Below are 14710 nucleotides of genomic sequence, written 5' to 3'. Positions count from 1 at the left end.
GCCAAAATATCGGAATTGTATAAAAATATAAATACCTTGGAACTATAACAAATGAAAATAATGATTTTGAAAACGAACTTTTCCTTCGTGTGCCTCATCCATTAAATACATTGGCTATCACCACCACAGCCCATTCTGTCTACAGCGGTTCTGACGAGTTCTGTTGTTGTTTTTTTACTCCGCTGCTTTAACTTTTTCAACCAGGACGTACTTCGTGTCCCCGGTCTTCTTTTTCATTCTACTTTCCCTTGTATAATCAATCGCATCAACTCATGTTTCATTTCTTAGTATGTGATCATTTTTCTTTCCTTCATAGTGTTGAGTATTTCTTTTTCATCTTTAACACCTCATCTCAAAACTGGTAAGCCTTTTTTCGGTTCCATCCATCAGTAATTGTCCAGGCTTTAACTCCATATAGAAGGACAGATAATACGTAGCATCTCAATACTCTAGTTCTAATTTCTATTCCCAGTTTTCCATTTCGTAATACTACTTTCATATTATTGAAAGCGCTTCTGGCCATCTTAATGCGTCTTTTGCAAAGGATGTAACTACAACCAGAAATGAAATTACACGAAACTCATTTATGAAAATGAAACAATTTTTTTGCAATAGAACTTATAGTATCGACATATAATAAAAATGCGCATGCTTAGATGTTACATATTTAATAACCTCATATGGTATAGCCACTCTTACTAAATCAATGATGAGAAAATTTGAAGTTTTCGAAATGTGGCTTTACAGAAGAATCCTAAGAACATCATGTTGAGAGTCACGAATGAAGAAGTCTTGCGAATATAAAAAAAACGGAACTAATTAATGACATAATGATATGAAGACTACAGTACATTGTGCTGGTAAAGCACCAGCTTCTGCAGAGTATCACGTAATGAAAATTTTTTTAAAGCATGACGTTGGAAGACGAGATATCATGGCTACGAAATCGCAGGAAGTGCAAGTACAAATAATCATGATCATCGTCAACCTTTGAAAAAAGACGACACTTTAAGAAGAAGGAAAATACTAGTTGATTGACCCATCGGACAGAGACAGAGAGAAAGATCTAGAAAAAAATTCATTGATAACGTTGAAGAAGATATGAGAATCATGGGAGAACGTAGAAGACTGGAGGAAACTTCTTGAGCCCCACATAGGGTTGTAAAGCAAGAATGATGATGGCTACTACCATGAGTTGACCCAGAAGATGATGGGAGAATAGTACAGAAAGTGTCAAATATGATAGAGTGTGCAAAATGATATGTTTTTGCCTAGAGTTACCGTACTCATTGGACCAGAAAAACTAGCTGCACGCTTCAGTAATATTTCTTTGAGATGTTAGTTGCAGCTCGGTGTTAGTTATCTGCTATTCAGGAAAACTTGAACCCGCCATTTTTTTATTGCAACGATTTATTTATTAGACAATGCCACTAAAATAGCATTGCTTTTTTATTTAAAAAAGAACAAACTCAATAGATTTTTTTTGTTATCCAGGAAAGAAGCTTTAGGAAGTATGGGTAACGATGTTCCGCTGGCCTGCTTGTCCAATTTTGCTCCTCTTCTTTACGAATACTTCAAACAACTGTTTGCCCAAGTAACTAATCCTCCCATTGATCCTTTCCGTGAAAAAGTTGTAATGTCATTACAATGTCCAATTGGACCCGAAGACAATATTCTTAAGCCAAGTTCAAAACAGGTAAGAATATAGATGACTCTTATAGTCTAAGATACGAATAGGAGGTCGAAATGTACTCATCTGCTTGCCGGATGAAACACTTTTTTTTATTAAATTTCATACATAGACAAACACGACCAGCATGAATCGTATCATAGCTATCCTTAAGGAGGGGACGAAGGGGTTGAAATCAATATTCCAAACACATTTTTTTTTTGAAAGTATGGTAAAATTATTTTATTTTTAAATTAAATAGGCATATCCAGTACAATTCAAAGATTACTCAAGAAAAAAATTAAGGAAAAATACTGAAAAATAAGCCAACGTTGACAAATTTTTAAGACACCTCAAAATACAGTCAAACCTGCCATATCCGGATCAATGTGGCGACAGACCGATCCGGATATGAAAAAATCCGGATATCAAGACCACTTCTTTTATAGTCTCTTAAACGTTTTCTCCTTCATACATTCCAGTAATCAACGCCGTCAATAACTTTCGTCGATAGACACGTTTTATAGATTCTATAATACATTATTTCGCCATCTTTTAGTTTTTCTTTTAGTGCGTTGTCCAACAGCAGCACTGCCTTTCTCGGTAGATTTCGGTAGATCCGGACGGCGCAGAACCGTCCGGATATGGGGAGGTCCGGATATGGCAGGTTGTACTGTATAATGAAATTTGCAGTGGACATCAGAACTCATCATTGGATCATGGTAAACAAAAAATTCACAAAGATTTTATTAGCTTATGAACTTTTCGAGGTAAGTCGAGTTTATTTAGTTTTATCTAATTTTGACTTTTTGATATCACTCAGAAGTCAAAACAAAGAATTTTTTTGCAAGAAAGGTGAAAATCAACATATTTATTATTGTTACACAAATAATAAGCATAAAACAAAAAATATCTCGACAGCGTTATTTCAATGAATGTCTAAAGAAAATATATACAAAATTCCAGGTGAGTTGGAAGTTTTTGAGTAGTTTTTGAGTTACAAGTCTACAGCTTGAAAAAAGCAGTTTTGAGAAAAACGCGTTTAAAGTATTGTTAACTTTTATTTTCAATTTCTTTTTTGTCTGTCAAATGATAAAGTGATGCACACCGGAATATGTTTTTAAATCGCGGATTAATTCACAAAAGGAAATAAGAACAGCTGTTGACCGTTTCTCACTATGCTCAAGCGCGCTGGCACGAACTTACTGCAAAGCGATTCAAAGGTAAGAAAATAGGGAGATAGTGTTGAATAGCACTACCTTCCACTCGATTTGCAGCAGGTTCGCGCCAGCACGCTGGAACGTAATGAACAATGGTCAACAGCTGTCCTCATTTTCTTTAGTAAATTCTAGTCTGCGATTCAAAAAGATACTCCGGTGTGCATCATTTTACGATTTGAAAGACAAAAAAGAAATTGAAAATAAAAGTTGATAATACTTTAAACGCGTTTTCCTCAAAACTGCTTTTTTCAAAGGCTGTAGACATTGTAACTAAAAAACTACTTGACCGACCCACCTGGAATTTTGTATATATTTTCTTTACACATTCCTTGAGGTAACGCTGTCGAGATATTTTTTGTTGTATCCCTATTTTTTGTTAAACAATAATAAATATGGTATTTTCACAATTTTTTGCAAAAAAAATTCGTTGTTTTGTTTTCTGAGTGATATCAAAAAGTCAAAATTACATAAAACTAAAAAATTCGACATCATTACCTCGGGAAACTCATAAGCTAATAAAATCTTCTTGAATTTTTTGTTTACCATGATCCAATAATGCGTTCTGTTATCCACCGCAAAATTCATTATATTTTGAGGTGTCTTTTAAAAATTTGCCACTGTTGGCTTATTTTTCAGTATTTTTCCTTGAATTTTTTCTTGAGTAAACTATGAATTGTACTGAATATGCCTATTTAATTTAAAAATAAAATAATTCCACCATACTTTAAAAAAAAAGTGCTTGAAATATTGATTTCAACCCTTACGGCCCCCCCTTAAGGATAGCTATGATACGATTTTGATAGGCAACCTATGCTGGTTGTGTTTGTCTATGTATGAAATTTAATAAAAAAAAAAATGTTTTATCCGGCAAGCAGATAGGTACTTTTCGACCTCCTATTCGGATCCCGTACTATTAGTATTATGAAGAAAATAAAAAGCTTAATAGTCTATAAGCCGTGATAGGTCAAATTTGCTAATCATTTTAGGCACCGTAAGAGTCTATAACTTAAATAGTAACCTAAAATAAATGTTATTATTGCACTTCATTTTTCTATTTACACTCAATTTTCTTGTTATTTATACAGGGTGTAACCAAAATGCAGGTCATAAATTAAATCACATATTCTGGGATCAAAAATAGTTCGATTGAACCTAACTTACCTTAGGACAAAAATGTGCACACAAAAAAAGTTACAGCCCTTTGAAGTTACAAAATGAAAATCGATTTTTTCCTGTATATCGAAAACTATAAGAGATTTTTTATTGACATTGGACACGTGGCATTCTTATGGTAGGGACATCTCGAAAAAATAATAACAGTGAAATTTGTACAAACCATAAACATTTTATGGGGTTTTGTTCCCTTAAAGCCCCCAAAGTTTTGTCTACGTTCTAATTCAATTATTACTTCGGTACCATTAGTTAAAGACAATGTTTTTAAAACTTTTTTGTCTGTTAGTATTTTTTCGATGAGCCAGTTTTTATCGAAATGCGGCTTCTTTTTTAATATGTTTACATAAAAATTTTATGGGGGTTTTGTTCCCTTACCCGCCCCAGATGTTTGTGTACGTTCAAATTAAATTATTATTGTGGTACCATTAGTTAACCACAATGTTTTAAAACTTTTTTGCCTTTTAATATTTTTTCGATAAACGATTTTTTATCGAGATATATGTTTCAAAATATACCTAAGAAATGTAAATTCACAATAAATTTTCATATTATTACCAGGTCTCTATAATCTTACTTGATATTACAAATGTTTAAAATATCTCGAGAAAAACTGGCTTATCGAAAAATGAAAAAGAAACAAAACAGTTTTAAAAGCATTTTGTTTAACTAATGGTACCACTATAATAATTTTTTTTGGAACATACACAAATATTTGGGGGTGGGGGTTTAAGGGAACAAATCCCCTATAAAATTTTTATGGGGTGCACAAATTTCACTTTTTTTTAAGTTGATCCTGCCATAAGAATGCCACACGCCCATTTTCAATAAAAAATCTCATAGTTTTTAATATATTGGAAAAAATCGATTCTCATTTTGTAACTTCAAGGGGCTATAACTTTTTTTATGTGCTTATTTTTACTAAGGTAAGTTAGGTTCAATCGAACTATTTTTGGTCCCAGAATATGTGATTTCAGTTATGACCTGTATTTTTGTTACACCCTGTATATCTCTTTTCATCTATAGAATTGCTTTCGTTTAAATTAATCCGATATATTATTATTAAGTAGGGGAGAGGCTTGGGCCAGCTTGTACCATGGGCCACCCCATTTTTCTTTTATTTTGCGCGCGAACTGTCAATGTTTCTTATCTAAGTTTCTTCTACAATCGTCGTCTTTCTGTGGATAGTTGTTGAACGTGATTTGAAATCGTTTGCGGCTATCATAAAAATATACTGTTTTATTTCGTGAAAAGTAACTATCTATAGGATAGAGAATTTTCTTTTCTAATTTTTGTGTTAACAGGCATCGTAAATTAAATAATCACAAGGTGTGTATGCCCCTACTAATAGGTAGTTAAACAACATAGAGAGAAATATAACAAAACCGTTTTATTAGGTTAAATTCACATTTTTTTTCTTTTCGGCCGAGTCTTGTACCTTGGACCGCTATCACGTCTTGTACGTTGGACCGTACAAAATTAATGAGAAAAAAAGAAAACACAGTTTTATGTTGCACAAGTAACTGCTGTAAGTCCCTACTTAACGGTCCAGTATCTGAAGAGAATTCTGAACAGCAACAAATATTCTGGCCCAACTGGTGAACAATTTGACATTGACATTGAAGATGTTTTGCTCAAACTTAAAGAACCAAGTCTGGCTGAATTGTCTGAAAGGCAAAAAGGAGTACATGTGTTTGACTTAGATTTTAAGAGGTTCAATGTTGAATAACACAATTTTTTTATATATTTTTAAAGGTTTGCGGGTGGTTCAACGTACAGGACTACGTGGTTCAAGGTACAGTACTGGTTTGTACCTTGGACCAAATTATCTCTAATAAATAAAATTCTAAAAAATGTGTTTGGTTTTGTTTTATTAAAATGACCTTTTAATATAGTATACTATGGTTTGTAAACTACAAGTTAGTCCAAAAATTTTTCCTTGAAATTTAAAAACTTAAAAATAATTGAGCTTTGAAAAAATCCGGTTCAAGGTACAAGCCTCTCCCCTACCTCTTATATGTATTTTTAAGGTTCACCGATTATGGTTAAAGAGTCCAGTAATTTCTATAGCAGACTTGGAGGTTTTAAAGCAAACCACTCACCGTAATTGGAGTTCTCATGTAATTGACATTACGTTTCCTGTCGAAGAAGGTGTACAAGGATTTCTAAAGAAACTTCATAATATATGCGTAGAAGCAGATGAAATGGCCAATAAACATGAAATCATTGTGTTGTCTGATCGACTAGCAGGAAAAGATAGAGTACCACTTAGCAGTTTGTTAGCACTAGGTAAGTAAAATTTAAAAGTAAAATCCATGCTGTATGTGTATACATGTATATAAATAGTATGAAAATGAATATTCACACCTCGTCTAATTCGCCACTCTGTGACACGTGTTTCGATTTCTTTAGCTCTTCAGACAGACCTTGCTTGAAAGATAAGGCAGAGAATATCCTTTTAGTATAAAAGTGGTTAGTACACAATGTTCAAATTTCAGTTAAAACTTGAACTTTAGGATCTGCACATACATTTAAGACCAACTGTCGGATGTTGTATGAATTATTGCTTAACGGATTTAGCCTATTTTAGACGTGACCACTTCTTGATGTAATCGTACTATGTCTGTTAACTTTTCTTCTGTCAAATACCATTCTTGATTAAACTCAATGTAACTTTTCTTTTTCGAGGTATCACGTTCGCGATATCAACGTGACGATACCAAGGTGTTGCGTCAAAATGGCCTCACAATATGCCTAAAGCATTAATAGATAGATAAAAGGATTATTTTTGTTTAATAATTCTTAATTGCCTATAAACTAGTTGATTTTTTTAGTAATTAATCGTAATTATTATAGGGGCTACTCATCATTACATGATAGAATCTCGTTCAAGGATGAAAGTAGCTTTGGTTGTGGAAACAGCAGAAGCCCGTGAGGTCCACCACATATGCGTCCTTCTTGGTTATGGAGCAGATGCCATATGCCCATATTTAGCTTTGGAATTGGCCTCCAGTCTGCGTGACCAAGGCGTATTAGATACTAACTTGACAGATGAAGTGATCTTTCAAAATTATGCTCAAGCTATGTCTACAGGTATGATTATAATAAGCTTATTGTATAAATACGTTCAATACTTATACACTGGCTGGCAAAAAATTTATGTCACTAGGGGAATTATACACGTTTGATGCCTTAAATTTCCTAAACCTGTTGTCCGATTTGAGTGGTTTTTTTAGTATCTTATAGCTTTATTATTTAAGAATATGTATTACTATAGTTGCTAGACAGGTAAATGTCATTTTATACCGGGTGTAACAATCATACTGTGTTTTTTCCTTAAAGTTCGGAACACTCTGTGGAATATTATAGCATAGATAAAATATTGAAATTAAAACCCAATTGTAGTCTTAGGCTTTCTTAACTTTTCTTCTTTGATCCATTTGCTTATGTTGGATAATAAAAAAGTTAGGTACTTTAACATCTACCCACGTTCTTCATAAATACAGGGTGTTTCTAAATAAGTGCGACAAACTTAAAGGGGTAATTCTGCATGAAAAATAATGATCGTTTGCTTTATAAACATATGTCCACAAATGTTTCATTTCCGAGATACGGGATGTTGAATTTTTTCTTACAAACTCACGGTTTATTTGTTGCTCTAAAACCGGTTGAGATATGCAACTGAAATTTGGTGGGTTTTAAGAGGTAGTTATTGAACATTTTTTGACATAGAATTAAGAATTTTATATTCACCATTGGCGTGCATACGGGATGTATCTAAAATATTTATACCTGTATGCACGCCAATGGTGAATATAAAATTCTTATTTGTATGTCAAAAAATGCGCAATAACCACCTCTTATAACCTACCAAATTTCATTTTCATATCTCAACCGGATTTAGAGCAACAAATAAACTGTCAGTTTGTAAGAAAAAATTCAACATCCCGTATCTCGGAAACGAAGCATTTGTGGATATATCTTTATAAAGAAAACAGTCATTATTTTTTCATGCAGAATTACCCCATAAAATTTGTCGCACTTATTTAGGAACACCCTGTATTGATGAAGAACATGGCTAGTTGTTAAAGTACCTAACTTTTTTATTATCCAACATAAGCAAATGGATCAAAGAAGAAAATGTTAAGAAAGCCTTAGGCTATAATTGGGTTTTAATTTTAATATTTTATCTAAGCTATAATATTCTACAGAATGTTCCGAACTTTAAGGAAAAAACACAGTATGATTGTTACACCCGGTATAAAATGACATTTACCTCTCTAGCAACAATATTAATACATTGAGATTCTTAAATAATAAAGCTATGAGATACTAAAAAAATCACTCAAATCGGACAACAGGTTTAGGAAATTCAAGGCATCAAACGTGTATAATCCCCCTAGTGACCTAAATTTTTGGCCCGCCAGTGTATTTTCTGCGATGTCTATCAAAATTACTTCTTAAATTAACAGGTATCAGTAAGGTCATGGCAAAGATGGGTATTTCTACACTGCAATCCTACAAAAGTGCCCAAATCTTCGAAGCGGTAGGATTAGCTGAAGACGTTGTAGAAAAAGCTTTCAAAGGAACCCCATCAAGAATAGGTGGTGTCAACTTAGAATTGCTTGCGGCTGAAGCCTTTGAACGACACCAAAATGCTTATAAAGTCAGTCCAGATTCGTGGATCGTTAGAGACATTGGTAACTATCATTGGAGAGCTGGAGGAGAGAAACATTTGAATGAACCTGCTAGTATTGCTGCACTTCAGGTAATATTTGGAATTTTTAAATAATTGGGGAGTTGTAGATCTGGAAATCTTCTATCCTAACAAAATACACTAAGCGCCAAAATTAACGCACCACCTTAAAAATTGGACATTTTTAATGTCTCATATTTCCTAAACCTATTGTCCGATTTTAGTGATTTTTTTAATAGGTTATAGCTTTATTCTTCAAGAATATCTATGTAATAATATTGTTGCTAAACAGATAAGTGTCATTGTATACCGGGTGTAACAATGATAGTGTGTTTTTTCCTCAAATTTTGGAACACCCTGTGGAATATTCTAGCGTATATAAAATATTGAAATTAAAACTCAGCTGGAACCTTAGGTTATCTTAACATTTTGCTTTTTGATTCATTCGCTTATGTTGGATAATAAAAAAGTTAGGTACCTTAACAACTAGCAACGTTTTTCATCAATACAGGGTGTTTCTAAATAAGTGCGACAAACTTTAAGGGGTAATTCTCCATGAAAAATAATGACCGTTTGCTTTATAAACATATGTCCGCAAATGCTTCGTTTCCGAGATACGGGATGTTGAATTTTTTCGTACAAACTGACGATTTATTTGTTGCTCTAAAACCGGTTGAGATATGCAAATGAAATTTGGTAGGTTTTAAGAGGTAGTTATTGGGTATTTTTTGGCATACAATTAATAATTTTATATTCACCATTGGCGTGCATACGGGTAATACGACCCGTATGCACGCCAATGGTGAATATAAAATTCTTAGTTGTACGTCAAAAAATGCGCAATAACTACCTCTTAAAACCCACTAAATTTCATTTGCATATCACAACCGGTTTTAGAGCAATAAATAAATCGTCAGTTTGTAAGAAAAAATTATAACATCCCGTATCTAGGAAACGAAGCATTTGCGGAAACATGTTTATAAAGTAAACGGTCATTATTTTTGCATGCAGAATTACCCCTCAAAGTTTGTCGCACTTATTTAGAAACACCCTGTATTGATGAAAAACGTTGCTAGTTGTTAAAGTACCTAACTTTTTTATTATCCAACATAAGCGAATGAATCAAAAAGCAAAATGTTAAAATAACCTAAGGTTCCAGTTGAGTTTTAATTTCAATATTTTATATACGCTAGAATATCCCACAGGGTGTTCCAAACTTTGAGGAAAAAACACACTATCATTGTTACACCCGGTATACTATGACACTTATCTGTTTAGCAACAATATTATTGCATCGATATTCCTGAAGAATAAAGCTATAAAATATTTAAAAAATCACTAAAATCGGACAACAGGTTTAGGAAATATCAGATATTAAAAATGTCCCATTTTTAAGATGGTGCGTTAATTTTGGCGCTTAGTGTATTATTATATTTATATGTTATATTGGTAAATTAGATGGATACCAGGCAAGAGAACAAGCCGGATTTAGAAAAAGCTTCAGTACAAGTGACCACCTTTTAACGATGAAGATATTAATCGAAAAAGCTAACGAATATTATATCCCGCTATACATGGCATTTATTGACGTCGAAAAAGCATTTGATAGTGTGGAACACTGGGCAGTAAAGAATTCCCTACAAAACAGCAGAATAGACTACAGATATACCGACTTAATTACAAATATATATGATAAGGCAACAACAACTATCAAGCTAATGAAACAAACGGAGCCTATTAAAATAAACCGAGGAGTAAGACAAGGAGATACCATCTCGCCCAAGCTATTCAACCAAGCGCTAGAAGATGTGTTCAAACAATTGCACTGGGATGGTTTGGGTATAAACATAAACGGGCAATATCTGAATCACTTACGATATGCTGATGATATTGTATTAATAGCAGAAAGAAGTGAAGAATTACAAAGAATGATGGAAGAACTAGATAGAGAATCGACAAAGATAGGACTGAAGATGAATTACAGTAAAACAAAAACCATGACCAATCAACAAGAAGAACTAGTAATTACAGTGGCACAAACAAGAATAGAACAAGTAAAAGAATATATATATATCTAGGACAAATCACTAGATTAAATAAAGAAAATCAGACCGAAGAAATAAAGAGAAGAATAAGGTTAGCCTGGGCATCATTCGGAAAACTGTCTTATATTCTAAAGAACAGAAAATACCCGCAATACCTAAAAACAAAAGTCTTCAATCAATGTATACTCCCTGTTTTAATATATGGCTCTCAGACATGGACGTTTACAAAAGAGAATATGGAAAAAATAGCAAAGACAGAAAGAGCCATGGAAAGACAAATGCTGAACATTAAATTATCAGACAAGAAAAGAAACGAATGGATCCGTAACAAAACAAAAGTGAAAGACGTCTCTACCCAAGTAGCAAAGCTTAAATGGAAGTTCGCCGGACACACCCTACGGCAGAAGGATGAAAGATGGACTAAGATGGTAATACATTGGAGACCATGGAACCACAAACGAAAAAGGGGAAGGCCACAGATGCGATGGTCAGATGACCTGAAGAAACACACTGGGTCAAAATGGATGCAAATTGCCCAAGATAGAGAGGCATGGAAGAAGGAAGAGGAGGCCTATATCCAAGGATGGATGTTTAGGGCTGATTAGATAGATAGATAGATTGGTATATATATAATATTATTATATATAATATTATTATTTATATATATATATATATATATATATATATATATATATATATATATATATATATATATATATATATATATATAATATTATTATATATATTATTATATACCAATATGTTATATTGGTATATAAATAATTTTCTGATTTTCTTTTGCTTCTCCTACTATTGATTCATATCCTTTTCCTGATGTTTTGCGAATATGTTAATTTTTTAATTTTATTTTACCCTGTTTCTTTTCAATTTCTTCTTTTTCTTTATTTATTTCTTTTTTACAAATTGCAGTTTTTTAATCGTTATGTTTATATGTATCGCGTCCTCAAATCTTCTTCTGGATTGTTTGATTGATTCTGCCCTATTGAAGATCATAACAGTATTTATTAAAGTACTTTTTATTACAGGAAGCAGCAGTTAATAAGAGCAAAACTGCTTACGAGAAATTTAAGGAATCAAATATGGAATCAGTGAGAAACTGTATGTTACGTGGTCGCTTGAACTTAAGAACTCTCGACCAGCCTCTGCCTTTAGATGAAATCGAGCCTGCTTCAGAGATCGTTAAACGATTTGCTACTGGAGCTATGAGCTTTGGATCTATTAGTTTGGAGTCACATCAGACACTCGCTATAGCTATGAATAAAGTTGGAGGCAAAAGTAATACAGGAGAAGGAGGTGAGGACCCGGAAAGATATCTGGACCCGGAAAAACGATCCTCTATCAAGCAAGTTGCTTCTGGTCGTTTCGGTGTTACATCTTCGTATTTAGCCCATGCTGATGACTTACAAATTAAGATGGCTCAAGGCGCCAAACCAGGAGAAGGAGGTGAACTTCCAGGGTTAGTATTCATGTTTATAAATATAAAATATAATATTTTTTACATTTTGGCTTTCTAAATTTCTAGGTATAAAGTATCCACCGAAATAGCAAAGACCAGACATTCAGTTCCAGGTGTTGGTCTTATTTCTCCTCCTCCCCACCACGACATCTACTCCATCGAAGATTTGGCAGAATTAATTTATGATTTGAAATGTGCCAATCCAATAGCGAGAATCTCGGTCAAGCTTGTATCGGAAGTTGGAGTGGGAGTTGTGGCTTCCGGTGTAGCTAAAGGGAAAGCAGAACATATCGTAGTTTCTGGGCATGATGGTGGCACTGGTGCCAGCTCTTGGACAGGTATCAAGAGTGCTGGCTTGCCATGGGAACTGGGTATTGCGGAGACACATCAAGTATTGGTTTTGAATAATTTGAGATCCAGGATTGTACTCCAGGCTGATGGTAATATAAGAACAGGTAAGTTTGATTAAATTTATTAAAATTAAAACAGCTAATCTGTTAACAGACCAAATTTTTCGGGGATTAGTAGGCCGACCCGCCTGTTCCTTTGTGTAAGTCTATTCAGGGTGATTCATTAAGAATATTCAATCTCTGAATTGTAGATTCTATACCTCAAAATATTAAGATTTAACCCAAATCACTTAAATAAAATATGCCTCGTTATTGAGTTACAGGGTGTTTTGTTTAAAAATTTAACTATTTTTAGCCGATACTTTAAAACTATTCGACATATCCTTGTGATACTTTGCAGAAAGTGTAGTTCTGTGCATCCTACTAAATTATGATAAACAAACGTTTCTGGCTACTACCAGGGCGTACGATAGGAGACAGTGAATGGTTTATCCTTCCTAAACTCTACGCCACTGTGAAATTGCTATCTTAGCACAATATTTCGATTCTCCAATACTTTATAGGTAAATAATATACTCTTTATTCGTAACGATAAAGTCATTAGTTTTCGAGATATTTGAATTTGAAAATGAAACGGCAAAGCTCTTTTGATTAATGTATAGAATATACAACATTAAAAGTAGATGTCAATCTAGTTATGATTTATGTATTGACAGTATAGACAGTTCTAAAGTAATGCCAAAAAAATAAAACAGATTGTCAGTCAAGTTCAAATGTATTTCTATTGGTCTGTAATTGAGTGAATTATAATATGATGGTCAGTTTATCTATGTAACTTAATTTATAACAGGTTGTGTGAACTGTGAACAGGTGAATAAAATATGGCGACCAGCAATAATGATTATAAAATTCAAATCGAGAAACTTGAGAGTCCTGAAGACTGGGCAAAGTGGAAATGGCACGTTTCGATGTTATTACGGGCGTATGCACTTGAAGACATTGTGAACGGTATGTGTAAGTGTTCCGAGGTTAGTGAAAATCCAACTTCATTGGAAGTAGAGAAGCATCAACAATGGTTAAAAGACGATGCAAAAGCAGCAAGTTTGTTAGCATTTACGCTAGGAAAAAATGTTACCGAGCTTGTGTTGACATGTACTCGCGCTAGCGAAATATGGGACAAATTACGTACTCGATTTGAACGTTGCAGTACGCAACGGTTAAACATGTTAATTGAAACCTGTTTTAGAGTCCAGCGTGATGAAAAAGAAGATATTAGTACACATGTTGCGAAGTTGCAGAAACTGTTTGTAGATTTGAATGATGAATTGCAGAAGCATGATGAAAATGTTTTATCCGAAAGAATGTTAAATGATCGGATCTTATCAACTTTGGGTAAGGATTTTGATAATTTCAAAGATTTGTGGGACACGATACCATCAAAAAATCAAACTTTGATTTTATTGATTGAGAAATTGTGTGCCATTGAATTACGTGTCCAAAGTGCCATAGAAACTTTTGCGTTTGTTGCACGCAATATCCCGACAGGAAAATGCAAACAGAGCCAAAGTATAACTACTACGAAATCAAAGTACATCGTGCAAAAGAAAAATGTCCATGCCATTAATGCAAGAAATTAGGCCATTGGGCGAGAGAGTGTCCATTGAAAAAATCTGAGAATTTAGGCAAGAATAAAAGTAATGATACTGCTTTTTTGTCTGTTGTTTTAAGTGTCTCCTCATCTAACAATTGTATTGAAGCTGGGAAATGGTATTGTGACAGTGGAGCCACAAATCATATCACTACAGATAAGCAATATTTCTCATCTTATACTGAATTTGATGAACCCGAAAAGATATCACTTGGTAAGAAGGGTGTGCATATGTATGTTAGCCCATGGTCAAGGAACGGTGAAAATTCAAACGCGTCTGAATAATAAATGGAAAGATGCTGAGTTGAAGAATGTTTTTTATGTTCCTGAAGCAAGCGCTCATTTGTTTTCTGTGAAAGCTACTGCAAAAAGGGGGTTCGTTACAGTACTTGACGAAAAAGGTGTAAATATACATGATAAAATTACTCTCGAATC

The 14710-nt window shown here is 33.7% G+C and overlaps 1 protein-coding gene across 1 annotated transcript in view; it reads left to right on the top strand.

Moving 5' to 3' along the window:
- The window catches only part of LOC114336495 (uncharacterized), a 165812-nt gene that overhangs the window by 107626 nt on the left and 43476 nt on the right, over positions 1–14710 (top strand). The window contains exons 9-14 of the mRNA XM_028286871.2: positions 1495–1696; positions 6090–6348; positions 6916–7152; positions 8532–8827; positions 11847–12277; positions 12344–12732. Coding sequence (XP_028142672.1) covers positions 1495–1696; positions 6090–6348; positions 6916–7152; positions 8532–8827; positions 11847–12277; positions 12344–12732 — 1814 coding nt within the window. The remainder of the gene's footprint in view (positions 1–1494; positions 1697–6089; positions 6349–6915; positions 7153–8531; positions 8828–11846; positions 12278–12343; positions 12733–14710) is intronic.

The sequence above is a fragment of the Diabrotica virgifera genome, chromosome 8 (assembly GCF_917563875.1).
Source record: "Diabrotica virgifera virgifera chromosome 8, PGI_DIABVI_V3a".
Lineage (NCBI taxonomy): Eukaryota > Metazoa > Arthropoda > Insecta > Coleoptera > Chrysomelidae > Diabrotica > Diabrotica virgifera.
The sequence above is the reverse complement of the archived record's forward strand: the minus strand, read 5'-3'. Positions and strand labels throughout refer to the sequence as shown.